This window comes from Ahaetulla prasina, chromosome 3 (assembly GCF_028640845.1).
Source record: "Ahaetulla prasina isolate Xishuangbanna chromosome 3, ASM2864084v1, whole genome shotgun sequence".
NCBI classification, from domain to species: Eukaryota; Metazoa; Chordata; class Lepidosauria; order Squamata; family Colubridae; genus Ahaetulla; species Ahaetulla prasina.
The window spans coordinates 171,429,153-171,454,854 of record NC_080541.1 but is presented as its reverse complement, the minus strand read 5'-3'; the positions used below and the strand labels follow the sequence as shown (position 1 = coordinate 171,454,854).

The window sequence follows — 25,702 nt, the reverse complement described above, 5'->3', positions numbered from 1 at the left end:
TCACGTCCTACTTTTATAGCCATTTCTAGTTGCACTGCCCATCACTTCCCCTTTCCTAGTCCAACCTTCGCAAGCGCTGGAAACGATGGAAATGTCGAAGAGGATTTCTCTCTCTCGTGTTCTCTGACGACGGAACAAGCCTATTCCTCAAGGGAAGGGACGGGGGCACCGAGACAGCCCGGTCCTACCTTCATCTAGGCCTCTGCCACACCAGGCCAACCCCATCCACACCCCGCCTGCCGGGCTCTCCTGGGGATACCCGAAACCCCTCCCTCCTTGGGAGAAGCGGAGCCAACAGCAGCCACTCGCTGCAGGCCCCGCCGTGGCAGATAAGGAGCCGGGCTCCAACCGCAGGCCCCTTCCTTCCCTTCGCAGAAGGGGGGAAAGAGTCTGTTCCCCCACCCCACTCCGCCCGCCCGCCCGGGTCCTCCAAAGAGCTGGGAGGTTTTAAGTGGTCTGGCCTCTAGATCGCCTCCCTCCCTCCGCCCGCCCGCCGCCAAAACCCCTCGGTGCCTCACCTGCCAGCGCCAGGATCTGGGCCTTGTGGAGCGGCGGCCGCTCTCCCCACTCGCCGGGGCTCTCGTCGCCGTCCTCGGGGTCGTGAGCCGGGCTGCGGTAGACGGTGTAGACCTTCTGGTTGTCGAAGTCGAGCCGGGATTTGGGGCTGAAGTCCTGCACGCACGACACGGGCAGCGCATAACACACGTTGTCCTCCAGGAACCGCACGAAGGCATACATCATGGAGCGGGGGCCGCGACCCGGGGGGAGGGAGGGGAAGGGGGCTGAGGGGCGAGCAGGCTGGCGGCGGCGGGGTGGGGTGGGGGGGAAGGAGGCAAGAGGAAGGGGGGCCGCCCGTTTCTGTGCTCCCGCAACCCCGGCTCTTCTGTTATTGTTCCTGGAAGCCCTGCTCGGCGCTCGGCTGAGCTGGTCTAGGCTGCAGAGCCGTCGCTTCTTCCCAAGGCAGCCGGGATTCGGGCTTCCCGCGAGCAGTCGAGCGCCGAGCGAAGCGAGCCTCAGTCTGGCGTGCAGCTCGCAGAATTGGCCGACGCGGGCGGGAGATCGTGCTGTTACAAGAAGCGGCGGCTGCGGCGGCCCTCTCTCTCTCTCTCTCGGGCAGGAGGGGGGAGAATTTACGGCAACGGGCGACTTTTGGGAACGTACCTCATTGTCGCCGCCGCCGCCTTCTCCCCGCCGGGCCCGATCTCTCAGCAAAAGAAGGGCGAGAGGAAGGCGGTTTGCAGGCCGGTGCAGCGGCTTCTCTCCCCTGCCTCCAGTTACTTAAGCGGACCTTCCTCCCTCTCCTCTCCTCTCCTCTCCACCTAGCTCACCGAATCCAGTCCTCTCTGCCACCCCGTCCTGTTAAAACGGAGAGGACCGGGTGCTGACTTGGGGGGGGGGAAGGGGTCTTGCAGAGTTTTCACAGCCATTTCCCAGGCGAAGGGGAGCAGGCGACCTGTTTCTGTGCAGTTGACCCATAGGGGGGCTTCCTTTGGGCCAGGGGTCTCCAGCCTTGGCAACTTTCAGACTTGTGGACTTCAACTCCCAGAGTTCCTCAGCCAGCGTCTGAAAGTTGCGAAAGGTTGGAGACCCCTGCTTTGGGCGATGCACTGCCTTTAACCCTGCAGGTTGGATGGCAAGAGTGCAAATGACGGGAAGTGGAGACGGCTTATTGTGAGCTCTGGGGCAGACAGAAAACAAGCTACCGGATGGCATTGCCTCTGGAAAGGGCAGTAAGGAAGGCTGGGCCCAACGCAAAAATCCCAAGAATGGGCTTTTCTTATCCTCCACCACAGCAGAGAACATTTGAGTCCAAGAGGCCCACCTAACAATAAAAGGAAAACTGGGCTCTTGCAAAGTTTGATTGCCTAATGAAATCAATGGCTTTTTGCCATCTTGCACTCAGACAAGTGGGCCCAAGGAGGAGAGGCAGCAGCTGTTTATTTTTTCTGTCACCATAGCAGCCTTCTGCTATCCTCCCACATTTTTTTTGCCTGCCAATATAGCAAAGCTTGTTGAGTTGAGACAGAGAAAAAAAGATTTTGGGCTTGACTGTTGATACCCTGGCAAAGAACCTTATCCATCTTTCTCTCTGGGTGATCCCAATCTATAGCATGTACTTTTATCTTCTTAGGCCCACAGATCATTTCTCAGAGAAATCACATTTTGCTCAATCAAGAACATTGGCGGTTCATGACAATTTCACTGAAAAAACAATAGTGCTTCATTTGCACTGCCTACTTACTCATGCTTAACTGAACCATCCTTTATTCAGTACAATTACGTTGGTTCACATGACACACAAGCTGAGTAATTATGCTGACTAGTTTGTAGTTTATGTACCACATAAGAAGAGCTAAAAACTGCTTCAAGACAGCTTTACTAGACCAAACTGCTACACTTGACAAAACAAGAAGATAATACATCACATCATGCCAAAAGTCTTTGAGTCAATATTCACTACTTTCAAAGGCCCATATTCTTTGAACCCATAAACTCAATTTTCAACAGGAGAAGGTTCATACTAACACCCACCCACTATCATACTGTTACTCGTTAGTCAAAGACGCTAGCATGAATCCAGGAACCCCAATCCAACTGTTGGGCATAAGCAGGAAGGAAATAAATAGCATTAAAGGCATGGGACCAGATAATTGAATCCCTGCCTCTTTTTACAAATTAAGATGCTTTTTAACATGCTTTGCTTGCATGAAAAAGATGGCTTCAATCAGTCTGGTCATAACCACTATTTTTATGCTATTGACTTACCTTGTGGTTGCTTCTACTAACAGGAAAAGTCATGATTAGGTTTTCCAGGATTTCATGCTGATCATAGATATTTAAAGGAACAATTAACCCTGACCTAAGTAGTTCATACGATATGGGGAATTGCCTTAATCCCAAAGAAGACAGTCTGGCACTAAATCTAATTTCCCACAGTAAATTAACTAGACTGTTTGATTCAATTTTCTTGTTGACCTGGTGTGCTTACCATCCTACCTCCAAGATCCAGTTAAGTATTCAATATGGGGAAAATCAGATATAATTGTGCAGTTTTGAGTATCTAGGCTCATCAGTAATCCTTACTCCTGCAATTGGGATCACATTACACTAACGCAGTTTGATTTTTATTTAGTATGTTGTATACGTCCAGCCAATTGTAGTTTATGAAATAGAGCAGGGGTGTCAAATTCACGGCACTGTGGGTCAGAAGCATCATGCTGGCCACACCCACCCCTGGTTTAGCGAAGGGAAAGTTGTGATACACCACGTGGCGACGCAAGTTTGACACCCCTAAAATAGAGTAATATGAAATTAATACTTATTGCATGTATTTGGGTTTTCTCCCACGTAAAATTGGAAGTGTCCTGGCGACGTTTTATTCGTGCTTCTGGGAGCAATGTGTGATTGCAGCTGTTTCTTCCTTTTTAACTGCTAGTGGGGATTTGAACTGATTGGGTGGGAGCTTGGCTGTGCTCTGATTGGATGGGGGGGTTGTGCTCTGATTGGATGGGGGTGTGTCCTGTTTGGGTGGGGGCTTGGTTGTGCTCAGATTAGTCTGAGTAGCAGGGGGATTTGAGCTGGTGAGCTGCATTGCTGTTGTTTGGCTTCGTGTTCGTGGTCGTGCTACATCTGCATAGTGGGTGTCAGTCTGCTGCATGTATGGATTGGACAGGTTTGAAATGGCTAATGTTGCAGCTGCGGACTGGCTTCTGGTCCTTGGTCGTGCTTCATGATCAGTGTGGGTTTGGGTCTGCTTTCTGGGTGGATGTGTGGTGGTGACATCCTGTGTGGACCTCGTGAGTGTGGGTCTGGTGTCATTCCTCGTGTTAGGGACTCGTTTGTCAATAAGGGCGGGTTTCCAAATGGCTGGTAGGCAGGAGGTATCATCTCATTTGTTCATGCTGTGTGGGCGTTTTTCTATCTCGATGGCTTCTCTGATTATTCTGTTGTTAAAGTGTTCAGTTTTGGCGATAGTTCTGGTCTTTTTAAAGTCAGTTGACTTTTTAAAGTCAAATGCTCCAAGAAGCACGAAGCTGAAGCCTGAAGATGACGAATGAGACTTCGTCGAAATGTCGCCAAGACACTTCCAATCTTATGTGGGAGAAAACCCGAATAACCAAAGACCTATATATATATATATATATAGCGCTTTGGTGGTAATTACAAAAGCTATATATAATTTTCAGCAAAAATTTCTGTTGTGAGCAAAAAGCAAGCTTTTTCACTCTCAGTAAAGAATAATAACACATCTCAGATATTTTTAGTAACATCTGAAAGAAATGTTTCATACAAAACTTGTCCCATCCTATCCCATATAAATACTTTTTGTAAGTTTAAAGAAAACACATACTTTAAAAAACAAGAGAGAGAAACATCATTCGTTCAATTATGACAATAGATACCTTGCAAGATGCCTGATCATGTATGAAAGATATATATCAATGATCTGAACAGTTTAGATAAATTAACAACAAATGGACATACAATTGTGTGAAGATTATTAGTTGACAAATGGAAATAAAATCCTTCAATGTGTAAATTAGCTTTAATTTTCACACTTTCAATAGCATAATCATAAACTGCAAAATGTTACATTAATATATATTTAAATGAGGACCACCAATAGTTTCTTCCTTAGATATTTCATTATACATTTTTTTTTGTGCCAACCTATAAGCAAGTTTCTTTGTGTTCAATAGGATTGCTACTCACCAGCACGTAACCCTGATAGGATCTATTATTTTTATGTATGAGTACAGTAGAAAACAGGACTATTTACTAAGCTTTTATGAAATATAGTGCTTTAGGTCACATGTTCGTATTGTGTGCATCGGTATGTAAAATATATGAGAGTATGCGTGATTGAATATATACACACACACATACACAAACACATACACAAACAACACACACACACATATATATAATTAATGTAATAAAGGGGAATTCATATATAGTATTGCATCATTTTAACTAGAGCTATCATTGCAAATATGTTTCTATAATCAATCTAGTTATTTGTGAAGATACAAAAAATTTGCAACTTAAAACATAAACAAGAATTGGTAGGAAGTTAGAATTAAAATATAACGGTAAAGTTAGAAATGGGATATCAGGCTATCTGAATGTTAAATTTGAATCTTGAATCTGAATCTAAAATATAACAAAAAATCAAAGAAGATACAAATAGTTTTAATTAAAGATGGTAATAAGCATCATAAATCATGTTTTTATATAAAAGCATACTATAAGAAGCTTGGTATGACAATGGAAAAAAGGAGAAAGGACTCTGAGAGAAAGCTAAAGCTTATCCCTGCTCTGTAGAATGAAGCTGACTGTAACAATGGATACAATATAGTTTATGAATAGAAGAGGAAAACATGGGATAGTAAGTGACAGGTCTAGTTTTGGACATAGGAATCCGCAAGAATTTTCCTGGTGGTACTTATTTATTTATTATTTATTTATTTAATCATATTTATATACCGCCCTATCTCCCAAGGGACTCAGGGCGGTTTACAGGCACTAAAAACAGATAAATAGAATATAAATACAATATAAAACATTTAAAAAACTTATTCTAAAGCCCGTCCAATTAAAAATAGAAATAAAACCCAATTTAAAACCCAAAATTTAAAATCTAGCTCAGTCCTGCACAATTAAATAAGTATGTTTTAAGCCCGCGGGGGAAGGTCCGAAGGTCCGAAAGCTGACGAAGTCCGGGGGGTAGATCGTTCCAGAGGGTGGGAGCCCCACAGAGAAGGCCCTTCCTGGGCGCCGCCAGACGACATTGCCTCGCTGACGGCACCCTGAGGAGACCCTCTGTGAGAGCGCACGGGACGGTGGGAGGTATTCGGTCGCAGTAGGCGGTCCCGTAAATAACCCGGCCCAATGCCATGGAGCGCTTTAAAGGTGGTCACCAAAACCTTGAAGCGCACCCGGAAGGCCACAGGAAGCCAGTGCAGTCTGCGCAGGATAGGTGTCATATGGGAGCCACGAGGGGCTCCATCTATCACCCGCGCAGCTGCATTCTGAACTAACTGTAGCCTCCGGATGCCCCTCAAGGGGAGCCCCATGTAGAGAGCATTGCAGTAATCCAGGCGAGACGTCACGAGTGCGTGAGTAACCGTGGATAGGGCATCCCGGTCCAGAAAGGGGCGCAACTGGCGTACCAGGCGAACCTGGTAGAATGCTCTCCTGGAGACGGCCGTCAAATGCTCTTCTAGAGACAGCCGTTCATCCAGGAGGACGCCTAAGTTGCGGACCCTCTCCATCGGGGCCAATGACTCGCCACCGATGTTCAGCCGCGGATTTAGCTGACTGTACCGGGATGCCGGCATCCACAGCCACTCTGTCTTGGCGGGATTGAGCTTGAGCCTGTTTCTCCCCATCCAGGCCCGTCGGCCTCCAGACACCGGGACAGCACTTGATAACCGTTGGGGTGGTTCGGTGTGAAAAGTACAGCTGAGTATCATCCGCATACAGATGATACTTCACACCGAAAACACTGATGATCTCACCCAGCGGTTTCATGTAGATGTTAAACAGAAGGCGAGAGAATCGACCCTGCGGCACCCACAAGTGAGGCACCCCGGGGACGACCTCTGCCCCCCTGTCAACACCGACTGCGACCGGTCGGAGAGATAGGAGGAGAACCACCGATAAACGGTGCCTCCCACTCCCAATCCCCCCAACCGGCGCAGCAGGATACCATGGTCGATGGTATCGAAAGCCGCTGAGAGGTCTAATAGGACCAGGGCAGAGGAACAACCCCTATCCCTGGCCCTCCAGAGATCATCTACCAACGCGACCAAAGCCGTCTCCGTGCTGTACCCGGGCGGGAAACCGGACTGGAACGGGTCTAGATAGACAGTTTCATCCAGGTGCAAGGGAAGCTGATATGCCACCATACTCTCTACAACCTTCGCCGCAAAGCGAAGGTTGGAGACCGGACGATAATTACCTAAAACAGCCGGGTCCAGGGAAGGCTTCTTAAGGAGGGGCCTCACCACCGCCTCTTTCAAGGCGGCCGGGAAGACACCCTCCACCAAAGAAGCGATCGTAATCGCCTGGAGCCAGCCTCGTGTCACCTCCCGAGTGGCCAGCACCAGCCAGGAGGCACGGGTCCAGTAAACACGTGGTGGCATTCAACCTACCCAGCAACCTGTCCATGTCCTCGGAGCCACAGGGTCAAACTCATCCCAAATAATGTCGCCAAGACCACCCTCGGCGTCTCACCCGCATCACCGCAATCTTGGTCCAGACCATCCCGAAGCTGAACGATTTTATCGTATAGATAACCGTTAAACTCCTCAGCCCGTCCCTGCAACGGGTCATCCGCTCCCCTGATGAAGGAGGGAGCGAGTCACCAAACAGGGCGGCGGGCGGTTATCTGCCGATGCAATGAGGGAGGAGGCGTAGCTACGCCTCGCTTCCTCAATGCCACTAGGTAAGTCCTAGTATAGGACTTCACTAGTGTCCGATCAGCTCCCGAACGGCTAGACCTCCAGGAACTCTCTAGGCGCCTTCTCCGGCGCTTCATCCCCCTCAGCTCCTCGGAGAACCAAGGAGCCGGTTGGGCCCTGCGCCGGGTCAGAGGCCGCAAAGGCACGACTCGGTCTAAGGCCCCGCCGGCCCGTTCCCAGGCCGCAACAAGTTCCTCGGCCGAGCCGTGAGCCAGACCCTCAGGAAATGGCCCAAGCTCCGTCCGGAACCCATCCGGGTCCATCAGGCGCCTGGGACGGAACCAACGATCGGCTCCGTCTCCCTGCGGTGGTGAATGGCGGTCAGAAAGTCCAGGCGAAGAAGAGAGTGATCTGACCATGACAAAGGTTCAGTGACTATTTCCTTTAAGTCCAGATCTCTCAACCACTGACCAGAGAGAAAAATCAGGTCCAGAGTGCCACCCCCAATGTGAGTAGGGCCATCAATTACCTGGGTCAGGTCCAAGGCCGTCATGGAAGCCGTGAACTCCCGAGCCCCTGTCGATGACGGGCGGAAGATGGCAGTTAAAGTCCCCATGACTAAAAGTCTGGGGGTCTCAACTGCCACCCCGGCCAGCACCTCCAGGAGCTCGGGCAGGGCAGCTGTCACGTAGCAAGGAGCCAGGTACGCGATCAGCAAACCCATCTGACACCTATGACCCCATCTCACAAAGAGGGATTCGCACCCGGCAATCTGAGGCACAGTGGTCTCCCTCGGCTCTAGACTCTCTCTAATCACAACCGCCACCCCACCACCCCTACCCTGGGCCCTCGGTTGATGGAATGCACGGAAACCCGGCGGGCACATCTCCACGAGGGGCACACCCCCTTCCGTGCCCAACCAGGTCTCCGTAATGCCTATAAGGTCCGCGGAACCCCCCTGAATAAGATCACAAACAAGGGGGGCTTTGTTCACCACGGACCGAGCATTGCACAACATCAACCGAAGGCCCGGGCTCTGAGGATCCTGACCATCCGGGGAACGGGAGAAGTCCAAGGGGTCGGAGCGCGTGATCGCTTTCAGACATCGAGCACGCGCTCCCGAAACTTGGTATGACCCCTCGCTTCCGCCATATCTGCCTCTCCCACTTACCGTGTCAATAGAACCACCCTCATCAATAGGAACACCCTCCACCCCCATAACCTCCGAACCTGATAAAGAAAGACCGCCGCGAGCATGTGCAGAGACTGGCCCCTTACCCGACGGGTTACCCCCATTGCCCGCCCTTACCCTCCCACCCCTTAAAAGTTCCCTCTCTAAAAAACCCCACAAGCTCTTCTTTTTTGCATGCCACCTCTGTGGGTCCCAAGACCCGTCATGGAGGCCGGCCCTCGGTAGTGAGGAGGGCCATTCCTGCGAGGCGGGGCACCTCGCAGGTGCAAGAGTTCCTCATGAGTATAGTGCGTAGCAGCTGAGACTAAGAATCGGCAAAAACAAAAGCTCCATCTCCGAATGGCAGGTGGTAGCAGATGGTACTAGTCCAGAATGAGGACGGACGCAGAATGGAACAGCGATAGGCACCAAATGACAGTCTAGGTGGTATTCTGTCGAGTGTATAGTCCAAACATCCTGGAACCGGGGGTGAGGGGAGATGGCACTCCAGTCCTTGGGCACATCCTCCTCCGTCTTCCTCTGTCCCCAAATAAGTCCCATTGTCTCCCCCAAAAAGTCCTAATAGGACCAAAAACGGCCAAAGAAGTCCCAAAAAGGCCGAGGGGGGCATGGATGATGTTATCACAGTCACAACCACAGACTGGTTACAGGGGAACCGCCCGAATGCCTCCATCATCTCCCGCAAACCTCCAACAACCCTCCAGACATGGCCAGGAATAAATCCTAACCACCCCAGAGGCCAGGTCTCTCAGCCTTATCCCCAAGAGGCCAGGCCCATATAAAGGCTGAACTTCTCCGAGAGGCTGGAGGATATGAAGGCTGCCAAGTCCACAATCCGGCAGCAGGGAGAAAGCCAACAAACCGTGGCACAAGAGGCAGATGGCAGTAGTAAGGGTAGATGTAATACCTCCGCTCTCATCCAAGTTGCAGAGGCTGAAACCCCCAAAGTCCGAAGTCGATGGTCAGAAGAGGGCCGGAAGACGAGTCCAATGGCTAGAGGCCCGCCAGCGAAACGAATCGGCCGAAAAACGGCCGGCTAGAAAACGCCGACTCATCGCCCCACCTCCGAGCCTCAGAACATGGCCTCCGAATCCACCGCCAGCCTACCCGGCCTCGTTCTCGGCAGCCATGTATCAGAGAAGGTCCAGAGACCTCTCCCATGGCTGCTCGAAAAGAGATCTCCCGGGCCGGGGGCAGCAAGCGGCTAGACGGGCCGCCAGGACATTGCCAGCATCGGAGGGGCCTTTTTCTTTGCCGGAGCCGAGTCTTCAGAACAGCGCCATCTTGCGCATGCGCAGAGCAAATACAGAGCCAAAGCTGCAATGCCAAGTGTGTATAGAGCAGTGATGGCTAACCTTTCTGGCGCTGAGTGCCAAAAGCGTGCACACACCCATAATGCAATGCGTGCATGACCCCCTGCGCCCTGCCCCCAGGCATCTGCCCGACCCCATGTGCGGCCTGCCCCCCACATATGCGTGCATGGCTCCCTGCGTGCCCCTGTGTGTGTGTGCCTGCCTCACACATGCGTGTGCGACCCCCATGCATGACCTGGTCCTCCATGCATGTGTGTGGCCCCTGTGGTTGTACCCTCCCCTCATGCATGTGCATGAATTGCCCGCATGCCCCCCTTCCTGCGCATGCACAGCAGAGACCTGAAAACCAGCTGTCCAGCAGGAGGCACACGTGCATGCGCAGTAGAGCTGATCTGGGGCGACGGCTCGCATGCATGCCATAGGTTCGCGATCATGGGTATAGAGAGTACTGTGTTCTATATTTGTACTTATTTTTATTTTATTGTAAATGATTTGTTGTTTCACAGCTTTATGGGTTTTGCTAGAAAGGGGATCCCATCTTTTGAATCGGGGACATGGTAAATCACCTTACATTGAATCAAACTATTAGTCCATCTAATTTGGTACTAACTATATTAACAGTGGAGACTTTGCCAGCTTCCCCTGTAAAAACAAGGTCTTAAATATAAGAGCATCTGCATGTAAAGCAAAGGCCCTCTCACTGAGCTACAGCTTTCCTGTCATCTTGGAAACACTGAGAAGCAAGCTGTAGAGGTACTAATGGAGCATATTAATATACTTTGCCAGAGTTTGGAGCTCACAATCAGTTTTTCTAATAAGATTGTCCATGAAATATACTAGAGCATTTTTTTTTTGTATGAGAAGTCAGTCTGACCCAAAAATCCATGGACCTCAGCAATGCTGACTTCCCTGCCCAAGGAGGACAGTGATGTAGCACTAAAGCCAGAATGGCACACTTAGCAGGGGAAATATGGCTGTATGAATAATTCCATACACAAATCATTCCATATATGAAACAGCTTGGGGTGGTCCATGACCCTACAGAAGATTGTGCATTTTGTTCAGTTCAGACCTGAAACATTTAATAAATCTAAGATAATCTGTTTTCCAAGTAAGAGGTGTTTGGAGACAGAGAGGAGGCTTGTGGTTTTGGCCAGACTGCTATCTTGCAGATTTCTTGGCCATAAAGTGTGTGTTCTGAATTGAAAGCACGTTTTCCATTTTGTTTCGTGAATGGAGAAGCTACTTCCGACTGCCTCCTGACTGGCTAAGGGAGATGAGGCTAGCTCTCTCCCCTATTGCCTTAAGCAAGCAAGTAAAGACATTTTTATTCAGGCACTTAAAAACAGTAAATTTTAACTGATGTGATGGGGCTGGTTTTTTATTGATGATAAATTGTAAACTCTGCACCTTTATTTATATTCTTGCTAACTACCTGAAGGTCTATGACAATTCACCGCAGCCAACTTGCCACAGCTACCTCGCCATGGGACAACTCACTGCAGAACAAGAAATTACACTAATGTCAAACAAATGGTGAAATAGAATCATTAAAGAATGGATGCAAAAGGAGGAACAAAATGAAATGTGAATGATAGAAATTGAAATATTTTTTTATTTATTTTAAATAATTAAATTGAATTGTTAAATTGTCCTGTGGCGAATTGTCCCATGACAAGTTGGCCTTGGTGAGTTGTCTGTAGTTAGTTGGCCACGGTAAGTTGTCTGTGGCAAGTTGTCCCATTCCAACTATCTGATGCACCAAGTCAGAGAGAAAGCCAAAATAAATAAATAAAATCCCACCTTCCTACATTTAATAACATATTTTAACTTTGTTTGCAGCTTAGCCTAGGTTCTATTCTCTAGGCAATAGAAAAGAGTATTACAAGCCTTGATAACATAATGTTTGAGCTATATCGCTTCATCATCAAGACTTGCACTACACCTGAAATTCACCGAGAAATCTACCAACGAAAGAAAAATTTGCTTTCTTTCAAATGGATCCCTCTCAAGTGTTCACAAACTGCACTACAACTACCATATATTTCAACTTCCCCTTAAACCTACATATGAGAGTGGAATAAACACAGTAATATTATGCAGAACTACTGTATACTGCTCTATCCATCTCCCAAAGTGAGCTTAACAATAGCTTCTGTTATTAGACTCATCCTAGCCAAAATAGTTTCCCAATTATTGCAACATGTCTGTAATAACAGTGACTTTACCCTGCACAAAACTATTAACGTTAGAATGATTTTTAAAGTAAGAATTGAGTAAAAGGTATCATAAGCTCTTGCCTTTCTTCCCTATTAAGGGGGGGAGGGGGAGGGACATATGCTGCTGTCCATCAGGGAAGTTTTAAAAAAATGATTTCCCAGGAATGTTCTGGAGTATACAGTATATGTCACACATTGTCAGTTATATTTACTGGGACTTTTCTCCACTGCAGAGCTGAAATGTTCTGGAGTTAGAAAATATTGGTATGAAATGTGCTATCTGTAATCCTTATTATTCCTATGTTACCTGTGTTTCAATGGTGACAGAGCCTAACAAATATAAAATTTGAATTCCCCTTCGACTATGTTGAAATAAGAGGGGGAAACACACTAATTGATGACACAAGCTTGGGGCCTCTTCTCATTCTTGAATTTAGAGACCAAGCTAAACACTGCATCCTGCTGAGAAAAACTACAAAAATATTGTCGGAGATTTTTCATGCCGTGATTAAGGTACTGGTGGGAAAAGCCTAGTGGAAAAAGAACTAAAAAAAGTAAAAAACAAACAAACAAAACAAGCCAGTTTCTTACGAAACATATTTCACTTCCTATTATATAGATCTCCTTTCTAGAAGGCCTAATGAAAACTAGGAATTGGCACTGTGATTCCCCCATTCCCATCTTTGAATTTATTTCCCAAATTTGCAGTATAGATTAAATGCCTAATTAATCAGATGGGAAGTAGAGATTTTCTTAATTTGCATCTGATAACTTTTGTGATTACAAGTCCAGGTGTATAATATGGTTTTACAGGATACTTAAATGGTTTCAACATCTAAAATACCTATTTGCATCAAGGACAGTTATATCCTATAAGAACCTAAAGCATTTAAATTATTTCCATTAGTCATAAGTGATGATGTGAAAGATTCAAGACACTTTCTGTACTTCTAAGTTAAAGTGAGGGTTAGAATTTGGCTGTCATAAAGGAATTTCAGGCTGCAAATCTCTCAAACATTATTATTCCTACCATCTATAATGAGGCCAACACTGACTCAGTAGGCTCAGGAAGCCAGAGAACTGGTTTCTGGGACAGACCTCTGCATTTGGAAACCGCATTAAGCCTACACTAAACATAACCCACTAAATAAGCTGAATGGTGGCTTGTGGAGCTATGGGGTAAATTAGGTGAGCTAACTATTCCCAAAACTTGAATTTTGGGGAAAATTGGTTCTTCCACTTTATTGTGCAATTCCCATAGTTGTCAAACAGATTTCAGCAGGATCTAGGGAATTGCGAGGTACAACAGTGCCACATGCTGTAACAACTCTTTCCACCTGGAGAGGGAAAACATTTGGCAAAGGAGAGTATATAGTGGAGAGGACACTATCCTGAACTTGTTAGAAGCACTGGGTGGGCACCATCCCATTGTCTGCCCCATTCATCATTGACAGAAACGTTTTGAAAGCTGATCTTGTAAATCTTGAAACTGCTACAGGTTGCTTCAAGAAAAAAGCACTGGAACAACTAAGGACAATCTAGACTGCCTCACTCATGGGTTGTGGATCAAATGAAGTTATCATGACAACAAAATAACTTAGGAAAGTTGACAAAGCAGATTTGTATCATGGTTAAATGCAGTTAGAGAAAGGCCTTTATGCTTACTGTTCTTTAACAGTTAACAAAACAAATCTGAAATAAAATTGGCTCATTATTTTTAGAAATCAATGGCTGCTCTGAGATTGTTGTTACTATAACAAGCCATAATACAACAAACGTAAGAGCAATATTTATTTGTCTGCTGGCAAATATATCTGTGGCTATAGATATTGTGATCTTTTTAAACTGTGGTCTTTTCAATACTGTGGAGTCTAGATGGTGATCTGATCTCACTGATCTTTTCCATTCAAGAAAAGTTCAGAGACATTTAAAGCTGATAATCCATTTCATTTCTAACACTTTATACAAGCATCTACATAGCTATATTCTAGTGTTTTCAACATGAAATAAATGTCATTATCACAGCAGGCCAAATAACACTTCAAAATAGTTTTGATTAATATGAGAATTCCAGTAGAGAGCTTGAAGGGAGGCAGTCTGGAATATGAATAGGTTACAGTAATATTGTGAAAATCTCCTTAGAATTCAGAAATAATAGCTCTTAATAAAATTAAAATGACATATTCTCAAATACCAATATCACCATATTGCCACACCCTAAATAAGGCATTTAAAAATATCACATTTATTTATATCTGCTAAGGTGAAACTGAAGAACCCATTCAGATAGAGGAACAGATTTTTCAGAATTATTTTAAAGGATCATAAGGTTTGTAGGGGTATACAAGGGATCAGGGTATCTGAGGATGGGTGGAGGTATCAAAAAGTCAAGAAGATGGTCTCAACAATGCAAACAAAACCTTTCCTGGTTTCTGTGTGGATTGTGGCCCAGATAAAAAAGAGGCAGGATTTAGTCTCATGACCAACTTACCCACCAGTTTCCCATGGAGGAAGCAGAGACTGAGTGATTCGTTGAATGTTATTCAAAGAACTATCAAAAGCAATCTAACAAAACAGAAACATACGATAATCGACTGTAAGGAGAGAAATAAAATGTTTATTTAAAGAACAGCTTTCCTCATGGAAGTAAAGCAACCGACAATTAACAGAATGAAATGCAAGGTGTGTATGAAACGCTCCATATATTTTCTAATGATATCCTCTTTTCAGAATGGGAAAAGTAAGGAAGACGGAATTAAATGGAAGTGGGTGGTGTTTGGATAATGGTGCGGAACTGTTGCAAATGTAAGTAAAAATTGGGATGTCTGGTTTAAATGTTCATTACTGACTTGCATTCATTACATAATCTTTTATTATTTTATCTTTCTGCTAATTTATTTTAGCCCTCTATAGTTCTTCAATTAGAGGACCCTAGAACAATTTACCAGAGAAGAAGGGAGGGGGAGGAGAGAAAGGAAGAAGTCTTTTAACCATCACAATAAAACTAACAAGCTTTAAAAAATAAATACAAGAACTGAAAGCAAAATGTATTATTATAGAAGAGAAAAATGCCTACAAAGCAAATAATCTGACCCTGACATATCAATTTACAAATACTTGGGAAAGCAGGTTCTCTTCCATTCTAAAATAAGACAGTGGGTGCCACTGCTTAACATAGTGTAAGCTGCCCTGAGTCTTCGGAGAAGGGCGGGGTATAAATGTAAATAATAAAATAATAAAAAAAAAACATAGCTGAGATACTATCCCTGAGATGGATTTACTCCTTAAGAACTGCATTCTTAATTGGTAGGATCATGATCAGAATTGCCCTGGATAATTTTAATGCATGAATTGAATAGTTCTCAAGAAAGTAATACTTTATATTCCAAACTATTGACAGCTACTAATGTCAATATCTACCGTCTCAGATTTTGCAAGGAACCAGTGCAGTATTTTCAAGACTCCTGTTACCTTATTTAGCTGTACCCTACATTATGCCGCAGCTTCCAGATTGTCTTCAAGGGTAGCCCCACGTAGAACATTTTACAATAGTTTAATCAAGATATTATTAGAACAAAGATCACTGAGATAAGATTATCTTACCCAGTCACTACTGTAATGGGTATATCAGCTAAAGCTTGGCCTAGGCCCTCCTTGGTATTGAAGCCAACTGCATCTCTATCAACAGTTTGAAATCAAGAAAATACCAGGTTATGTGCCTGTCCCATTACCTGAAGGACGACTACCTCATTCATTTCAAGCCACCACACCAGGCACAAGAAGAAGAAAAAGAACTGCATCCAATAGGAGCATACATCTCTCATAAAACATGATTGGTTCAGCAGAAGTTATAGCAGTAAGTCCAAATATTCTGCATACTTAGGAATGCACTAAAAAGATGGAACAATCAGGCATGTTCACGCTAGGATATATTACATTATTTTATTCAAAATAGTTACTGTAGTATGACTCACTGTAGCTTAGATTGGGAAGGTTGCTGATAAATTGCACTTGCTACCTTTCTCCAGTCAATTCCTGCCTCTCTACTTTAAAAAAACAAATAGTGAGAAAAGACTTAAAAATGCATCTAGAAGCAGAAATTGGGAAGAGTTAAATACATAGCAAAGCGTATGTGTGTGTGTGAGAGAGAGAGAGACGGGGGGAGGGAGGGAGGGAGGGAGGGAGAGAGAGAGAGAGAGAGAGAGAGAGAGAGAGAAGTTTTATATTTATCCCAAAAAGGAGTTAGAAAATGTTGAAAATCACTTTTTGTGAAGGTATCATAAAGGAATGTATTTCTCTATTGGCCTAAGATTATATGAAAATGAACACTTAAGCGCGTCACAGTCTGTAATATCTGGTGTCTCTCATCCTCACAAAATAAACAATAGTCCATTTAACATGGCATAATTAACTTCTACCTGGTTGTATGTGCAATTAGATTTCTAATGCTTAATACAATTTGAGTACAAGTTGGCAGTAATTTATAATGTGTTCAGCAGAAAATGCACAGTGGGAAATATTTCTAATCCACATGCCTTTTCCAAAATTAAATTAGAATTTCCTACATGAATGTGCTGTGTGCAACATCAGAGGTTTTGCTGGCCTCTTCCATCTGGACTGAAAACTATCTGGCAATTTTTATTTCTGAATATACAGATTGTGCGGCATAACAGTTGCTTGGGAAGGCAGAACTAAAATGCTTGGGCAGGTAGAGTTCAGATGAGGAAAACAGAAAATCATTATAGAATCACCTCTGCATGATCTGGTTATTCCTAGATGAAATACCAAAATTAGGCTTGTAAAATTCTTAATCTTATTCAGAATTCACTAAATCCACATATTACAAATAATGTCAGTTATGGAAGTCAAAATATACAAGGAGTCCTTGACTTAAATCCACATTTGAGCCCAAAATTTTCATTGCTAAACAAGACAGTTGTTAAGTAGTTTGCCCAACTTGGCAACATTTTTTGCTATATTTGTCAAGCAAATTACTGCACTTGTTAAATGCGTCATTAAGTGAATCTGACTTCTCTCATTGACTTTGCTTGTCAGAAGATAGCTAGGATTATTGCAAAGGATGATCACATGACCCCGGGACAATGCAACTGTCATAAATACATGCCAATTTCCAATCACACAAATTTTGATCACATGACCCTGAGGATGCTACAGCAGTCATAGGTGTGAAAACCAGTCAGAAGTCACTTTTTCAGGGCTGCTGTAACTTCGAATGATCACTAAACGGATGGTTGTAGATCAGGGACCTGCATTCACCACTGAAATAATTCAAACTTCGGAGTCACAACAACTCCTAAACATAGGCGTCTTGTTAAAAGCCTATGATATGAGTTCCAGCATAATTTTCAAAATATAAAATAATTCAACTAAAAGGCCTCCAAAGCAAGGAATGTCAAATTATTGCAACAAAAGGTACAAGAGAAATGTTGTAAACCATAAGCAGATACACTGGATATGATAAAAAAACTAGGGTGATGTCAAGAGAAGATTACAAAAAATAATGTGCAAATTTTCAAGAACAGTGTGCAAACTTTCAAGTTTTCTCGTATACTTCATCCAGCTAGATATTTTTAAAAAACAAACAAGAAGAAGAAGAAAGAACTATGATTAGAACTATGGGTATTGAAGCTATGTCTTCACCACTTACAATCTTAGAAATACAGGGGCAGTCTATTGATACGGTAATTGGTTCCTATTAGGCAAAAGAAAAAAAAAATACTGAATCAATTCCTAAAACATGGGATGGAATCAAAAATCACACACCATAATACAGCAAGAATAAAAGGAAGTGTCATCAAGCTAGAGGATGGTACATATCACATATATGTAAGTGCTAAATACATATCACAAAATTCACACATATGTAAGTCCTAAAACCTACACAGACAACAGTGCTTAATCCAACTATAGAAATTCAACGATATTTAATAAGTGGCCATATTAAAAACAAAATATAACTTGAATATTGGGAAATTGCAACAATGAGAGAAAATCTGCCATTTCATCTTCGGTTTTCTCAGCAAGCATTAACCTCCTAAATGTTTGAACTAAAAAGGACATTGCTCTTGCTTTTGTGCAAACTCATCAAATTATTTCCTATAAGGAGCTCTTAATAGCAATCTGCCATTTGTGGCAAGTGCCCCAAAGCTGCCAGTCACAAGTGACAGCTATACAGGCAGTGTCCTTAAAAATAAATAAATAAAGCCCTTCCAAGGCAAGCCAGGCTGCTCCGTCTGTTGCCCCCACAATTCCCTTCTGATAGCCCAAGGCCTCCCTTCAGGCAAGAGCTCCCCCTGTTGCTCCTCTCACCAGCCCCAGCAAAACAAAATTTCCAGTCTTTCCCTTCAGCAATCAGCCTAAAAGACAGCTGTTCTTTCATAAGGATCCCTGATGGGGGCAATGGATCAGAGCAAGTGACTTCTTTCAGTCTATGCCAACCCATCTCAAATACTATCTTTTCCCTCTGGCAAAGCTTTCCAGGGAAATGGGTGCAGCTGAGCAGGAGGAAAAGCCCACAGACCTCAAGTTCCTTCCATGCAATTTTTTTCAGAGGGTTTTTAAAACAAAGCAAAACAAAACAAAATGTTGCGTACCTTTAGTGTGAGAGTCTAGAAAAATCATGTAGATTTTAATAATTGATTTTTTTTAAGGAACCCAATAGAAGGTTGAGTTTTTTTTTAAGAATCAAGTCAAGGTTACTAGGTTTAACTATTATTCCTATATAGAATATCATGCAGCTTTCAATGTGATGATGATGATGATGATGACGACAACGACGATGATGATATGCATTCAGTCATGTCCAATTCTTGGCGATTATATGGGCCAGGTCTCTCCACATCTTTCAATCTTGCACTGCTTCTTTGAGTTATTCTATGCTCTGGCTGGTGTCCGCTTTGATGGTGTCCCAGCCCTGTGTTCTTTGGCAGCATGACTTCCTTTTACTGCTAACTCTTCCAAACATAATTGCTTTCTCCAGAGAATTCTCCTGTATGATATGGCCAAAATAAGTGAGATGCAGTTTTATGATTTTTGCTTTCCAACGACATGTCAGGTGTTACATGTACCAGTCCTTGCTTTTTAGTCACCTTTGCTGTCCCAGAATTACACAGAGAACTTTTCCAGAACCACAGCTCAAACAAGTCAATTTACTTTCTGTCTTACTTTTTTAATGTCCAGCTTTCACAACCATAAGTGGTTATGGGGAATGTTGTGTCTTCAGCTCCCGAGCCTGGCCTCTTGGTAGAGAGTGACTCAGAGAGTAAGGGGGAAGAGCCGACAGGGCTTTCCTCTGCAGGACCTTCCTCTCTGGCTCCGCTCCAGGTTCCAGAGGCAGGCCTGGTGGAGGAGATGACGAGGCCTCTTTCTACCGCACTTCCCCCTCCCAGGCAATGCCTCAAGACCCAGCTGCTGACAATCAGTCCTGATTGAATCCCAGACATCGCAGAAAGGAGAGGAGGGAACAACAAAAGAAGGGATGGGGCAGGCCTAGAGAGTGCTGAATCACGGAGCCACACCCCACAGGGTATAAAAGCAGGAGGAGCTGCTCTATAGCTTCTTGTGATGGACAAAAACTGACTCTTGGAAACTTTGGCTGCAATATTTCGGACTAAGAATTTGGCTTCTGGATTTCTGTTTATTTCTGAACTCTTGGTTGCTCCAGCAATGAACTGCAGTTACGCTGGCTTCTGAGGAGATAAGAGAACTTGGCAGGCAATCGCAGGTTCGTTGCCAGAACTGATATCTGTCATAGGAATAAATTGCTGGCAGTTATAGTCAGGTCGCGTGTCTTCTTGGTTGTGGTTGGGAGGGGGGGAACAGAACAGGGAAACACAATAGAGTGAACTAACCTACATTTAGTTGCCAGGATGATGTTCTTGTTTTTTTATATTCAGCTCATGTTCATAATTGCTGTGCGACCCATTGCAATCCGATGTTTTATTTCTAGGCTGCATTCACCACTTTGAACTACTCGTGGTGCTAGGAAAGTGAAACTTTCCTATCACTTCATTGTCAATTGCTATTTTGATGTTTATAGCTTGATCTTTTTGATGTTCAGAAAGAGACCAAAATTCTCACTTTCTTCTTTGATTTTCTTATTCAGATGTTCCAGGCCTTCTTTGGTTTCTGAGAGGAGAGTTGTATCGTCAGCATATCAAACATTGTTGATGTTTCTTCCTACAATCTTTAACTCCATTTTTGATTCTTCAAGATCTAGCTTCCTCACAATCATTTTGGCATGCAGGTTGGAGCTCAAAACACACTTATTCATCTGCGCGGGACTGGATTAGATTTTAAATTTACTGATTTTAAATGGGTTTTTTAGTATTTATACTGTTTTTTAATAATTCGGCTATAGAATAAGTTTTTTAACTGTCATTTTAATGTGTATTTATATGTATTTTTAATTGCCTGTGAACCGCCCTGAGTCCTTAGGGAGATAGGGCGGTATATAAATATGAAAAATAAATAAATAAATAAATAAATAAGAAAGGGGGAAAGGCGGCAACCTTGTCACACTGCTGTCTCTATCTTAAATCAATTGGTGTCTCCATATGGTGTTTGCACAGTGGTTTCCTGATTTGTATACAGTGATTCCACCAACTTGACCACATGTGTTGGTACCCCCAAGTCTTGTAGGCTTCTCATGATAACACAATTGAAGGCGCATATAAATGATCTTTTGCTGTTCATGGGATTTTTCGCTGATCCAGTGTAGATTTGAAGTATGGTTGTGGGTGCCAGGATCCCTCCAGAAGTCAGCTTGAATATCTGTAATTCCCTTTGGATGGTTAGTGCTAGATGTATAATTTTAAGCAAAATCTTCTGATGTGAAGGATGAGAGAAATTGTATAATAATTTGAGCAATCTTTAGAGTCACCCTTTTTTGGCAACTGAATGAACACCAAGCATTTCCAATCCTGTGGCCATGTGTTGGTTTCCCAAATTTCCTGGAACAGGTCTCTAATAACTGGGTGATTCAGGTCTCAGTAATTCTACCGGGATGGTATCAGCCCTTGGAGTTTTGTTGTTTGGCAGTTGCCTCATCACCCATATGATCTCTTTCTCAAGGATGGCCAATACTATTTTATACTTCATTTTCCTCATCATCCTGAGCCTGTGCCCCTGCGTATAGTTCTTCTATATATTCCCACCATCTGTTCTTGATGTCTTGTTGGTTGGACAATTATTTCCCTTGTTGGTTATTAATGATGCCTTTATGATCAGTAAATGATGTTCGGGTCTTTTTGACTTGCATAAATGCATTCCTAGCGTGACCCTTCATGTACTCCACTTCGAGCTTTTATATCACTTGTCCTAGTAAACGTCATTGTCCTTCCTCGCTGCCCTCTGGAAAGCTGCATTCAATCTTCTTGTTTCTTCCCATTTGCCTGCTGCCTTGGTTGCTTTTCTTTGCTCAGCTATTTTGTTGGTTTCATCAGAGAGCCACTTGCATTTTTTTCCTGGCTTTTTGTATGGTATGTGTTCAACTGCAATCCCAGCAATTCTCAACTGAATTCCCTGCCACAGTTCATCATGCATCTCCTCAGCATTGTCCAGTAGTTCAAACCTATTTTTCACCTCACTTGTATATATAGTAGAGATTTTGGTGACATAGAACTTAGTTGGAGACACAGCCTTTTTGATGGTGCATAGTTTGATTTTATTCTTTGGCACCAACAATTCAACTCAATCAGCACTTGGACATGTCTTAACAGCAAGGACTGAACTTGTCCATTGATGACTGCACAGGACATAGTCAATCTGATTACGGTGAAATACAATCAGTAAGGTCCAAGTATATAAGCAGTGCTTGTGCTGTTTGAACCATGTATTCATGACCCTAAATTGGTTTTCTTGGCAAAATTGTACCAAATTATCACCTGCATCAGTTCTCTCATCTAATGCAAAATGACCAGTAATGCCTGTCTCTGCTTGTTTGCCAACTTTTGCACTGAAGTCGCCGAGAATGTAAACCATGTCTTTTTTGAGCACTTGTTTCAGTGTTTCTTAGACCATGGCATAAAAGCCCTCTGTTTTAAGCTCTGTTGCAGCAGCTGTTAGGGGCATAGACTTGGATAACTGTGATATTGAGGGGCTTGGCACAAATTCTGATGGTCATAATTCAATTGTTGACAGCTGACAAGCTTTCCGCTTTTTCTAGTAAGTTTTTTGCTTACAATACACACTACTCCATTTGTTTTCCTGGTATCATACCCTGAATAATAGACAGTGAAATCCTTAGACTGGAAAAAGCCATTGTCTGAGTGTAGCTCACTGCCATCAAGGAGATCAATTTCTAACCTGATCACTCTCATTTCACAATATCTCATTTACTTTGATTCGTTCCTCTGACATTCCATGTGGCTATCCAATGTATCTCTGTACAAGACAGCTATGGAAAGTAATTGTGAAAAATCTGCACTTTTTCTCTTTTGTACCCTAATTAATAATGTTAGTAAGGTAAACTATCTTATTCATCACAGAAAGCACAAAGTATGCTGTTTGCTATTTAAATTCTCTATAAACATCAAGGAGGACATGGTGGCTCAGTGGATAAGACAGTGAGCTTGTTGATCGAAAGGTTGGCAATTCAGTGGTTCGAATCCTGAGTGTTGTGTAACAGGGTGAGCTCCCGTTACTTGTCCCAGCTTCTGCCAACCTAGCAGTTCAAAAGCATGTAAAAAATGCAAGTAGGAAAATATGGACTACCTTTGGTGGGAAGGTAACAGCGTTCTGTGCGCCTTTGGCGTTTAGTCCTGCCAGCCACATGACCACAGAGACGTCTTCGGACAGCACTGGCTCTTCGGCTTTGATATGGAGATGAGCACCGCCCCTTAAAGTTGGGAACGACTAGCACATACTTGTGAGGGGAACTTTACCTTTATAAACGTCAAAGCCATACATTTGAATAAGCAATTTAATGTACAGTATATATATATATCCTGATTCAACTTGGTATTCTAATCCTCTTCTACTTAGAATAGCATTCAGCAAGTTGATTGAGAAGGCATACACCATTCAGAGTCTCAAGTGGAAAATTCTTGCAATATATTCTTCAGTGAAAATAGTGCATGCAACATAATATTACTACTCTCCCTATGCATAGACTCTCACACACCTCTATTTCTTTTTGATGCCGTATGCAAAAAAACACTCTGATGTTTTGAATCCATAATCTTTGTTGCAATTGTCTTGTACACACAGATGGGAAAATATAGGGAATTCAATAGGGAAAAGGAAATACTGTTTATTTATTTATTTATTTATTTATTTATTTATTTATTTATTTATTAATCATACTTTTATACCGCACCATCTCCCGTAGGACTCAGGGCGGTTCACAGGCATATTAAAATACAACAATATAATAAATAACCAATTTAAAACCCAATTAAAACAAAATATTATAATAGCCAAATCACTAAAACGGTAAAGACCGATTAAAAACCCATTAAAATTTAACTAAAATATTTTATTCTTAGGCTAGTCCAGCTTGCTGAAATAATAGAGTCTTCAGTTCACACCTAAAGGTCCGGAGGTCAGGAAGTTGCCGTAGCCCTGGAGGAAGCTCGTTCCACAGGGCCGGTGCTGCCACAGAGAAGGCCCTCCCCCTGGGGGTCACCAACCTACATTGTTTGGTCGACGGCACCCTGAGGAGGCCCGCTCTGTGAGAGCGCACTGGTCGTTGGGAGGCAATTGGCGGCAGAAGGCGGTCTCGTAGATATCCCGGTGCTAAGCCATGGAGCGCTTTAAAGATGGTGACCAAAACCTTGAATTGCACCTGGAAGGCTACCGGCAGCCAGTGTAGGATGATGTTGAATGAATTGCAGTAACATTATTAAATTCTTCTTTGCCTTCACTTCTTGAAAAACAGTAAAGCAGTTTAAGAGTGAAGAGAAACTAAATGTAATGTAAATTTATACTTTGACCCCATTTGTGCTCTAAAGTTATGAAGATTTGATTATGGGTCTCAAGTATGAGACAGTTTACATTGCCAGATTTCTTTCTATATTATCTTATCTAAATATTTAGAGAAATGGATATTTATAAAAAGTGTAACAATTTGATGTAAGGGTGGGCCTTTTAAATACAATTTGTTACCATAACTGAATGCAGGTGAGTATTGAAAGAATATGATGACATCTCTCAAGATACAAAAATTTCTGTTAGGTGCTGACAGCTCTCAGAACTTGAATCAGTTTTAGGAAGATTTTTTTTCAAAAGGGGTTAGGAATCTAAATCAGTAGCTATGAATGGTGCCCTACCTTTAAACTCTGCCAATACAGATGTAAGTGCACGTACCTTCACAAGCCATAACTTTAAATAAACCATTATTACTAACCATGATTTTACTAAAATAAAGTAACTGGAGTGGGTGGCAATCATCATCATCATTAACCACATCGGTTGCGTCTGCAGAATGTTCTAGATGTGAATATATAATTTACAAACTACATCATATTTGGCCTATTGTGTCAAGAAAATTCAGAGGTACAGAGCACAATATCAAGGAGAAGGAATCACATTTAGTGCAAAGATCATTGGGTGCCTGCAATCAAGAAAAGAAGGGCCCCAAATTAATGGATAAAAAAAGATTTTTCTAGAAGTTGAAGGATGCAAAGCAAGAAATCTTGGGGATCTGATTTATTGGCAACCTTTGGGGAAACTAGGTGGGTCTTTGTTCATGTACTTGGGGTTATTTCTATTGTTAGGCAAAGTGGCCCTTTCAGAAGGACACAGGGCTGGACAAGTCATTGCTAAAGGAAATATAATGCTGAGCAGGAAGAGGATGGAGGGTTGGATTGTGTCTGTGCCACACTTTCCTTGTTAGGGCTGCTTTTGGGCTATACTGTGTCCTGGGAAGGAAAACTTCTATGCCTTGGTTTAAATGGAATTGCAGAAGGCTTTGTCTGGCCAAATGAATCAATTTGGGTCTGATAGGATTAAACAAAGATCCCTCCATGGACATGAAATTTGGTATTGGAAGGCATGGAGAACATATTTATAAAGCTGGTCTTGTCTTATGTCTTAGCTTTTGTTCTGCCTAGGTCAATGACCCTTACAATAGACACCAAATAAGAGACTTTTCTAAGTTTATGTAATTATAATACTACCATTACAGCAAGCAGAAGAAATATGAGGTATGCAGCTGCTCTGTTTTGGAAATCGTGGCAGTGATGGTGGAGAAGGGGACAAGAATTCAATTTCTTCTAGCAAATTCTATATTTATGTACATAGAAATATATATATATATATATAAAAGCTATGAAATGTAGCGAGCTACAATTATCCATATGGCCTGGGGGTTGATGCTGTTGCAGTTCAGCTGACCAATGTTATAGGAGAAAAAATACAGATGGGCATTAAATATCTGAAAAAGATGAAAAAGAGTCTTACTCAAAAAGTCATGATCTTTTTAAAAAAAATAGAAAAAACAAGGGTGCAAGCAAAGCAAACATGTAAATACATCAATGAGAAGGACAAGCTAAAAATCCAGCCAAAAGGCATCAGACATGGGTATTTGCAGAGGGCGATGGCAGCACATGT

At 43.2% G+C, this 25,702-nt stretch overlaps 2 protein-coding genes across 5 annotated transcripts in view; both read right to left on the bottom strand.

Annotated features, from left to right (window-relative positions):
* BEND5 (BEN domain containing 5) overlaps positions 1 to 1,164 on the bottom strand; it is a 30,982-nt gene extending 29,818 nt beyond the window's left edge. Inside the window, exon 1 of one of the 4 annotated variants that reach the window (XM_058175450.1) lies at positions 519 to 1,164. In XM_058175450.1, the coding sequence (XP_058031433.1) occupies positions 519 to 741 (223 nt within the window). In that variant the 5' untranslated portion in view covers positions 742 to 1,164. Of the gene's footprint in view, positions 1 to 65; positions 190 to 518 lie in introns of those variants that run through there. The other 3 variants (XM_058175461.1, XM_058175458.1, XM_058175451.1) reach the window with 3 other exon arrangements.
* AGBL4 (AGBL carboxypeptidase 4) overlaps positions 1 to 25,702 on the bottom strand; it is a 950,336-nt gene that overhangs the window by 430,185 nt on the left and 494,449 nt on the right. The gene's annotated exons all lie outside the window — the stretch shown is intronic.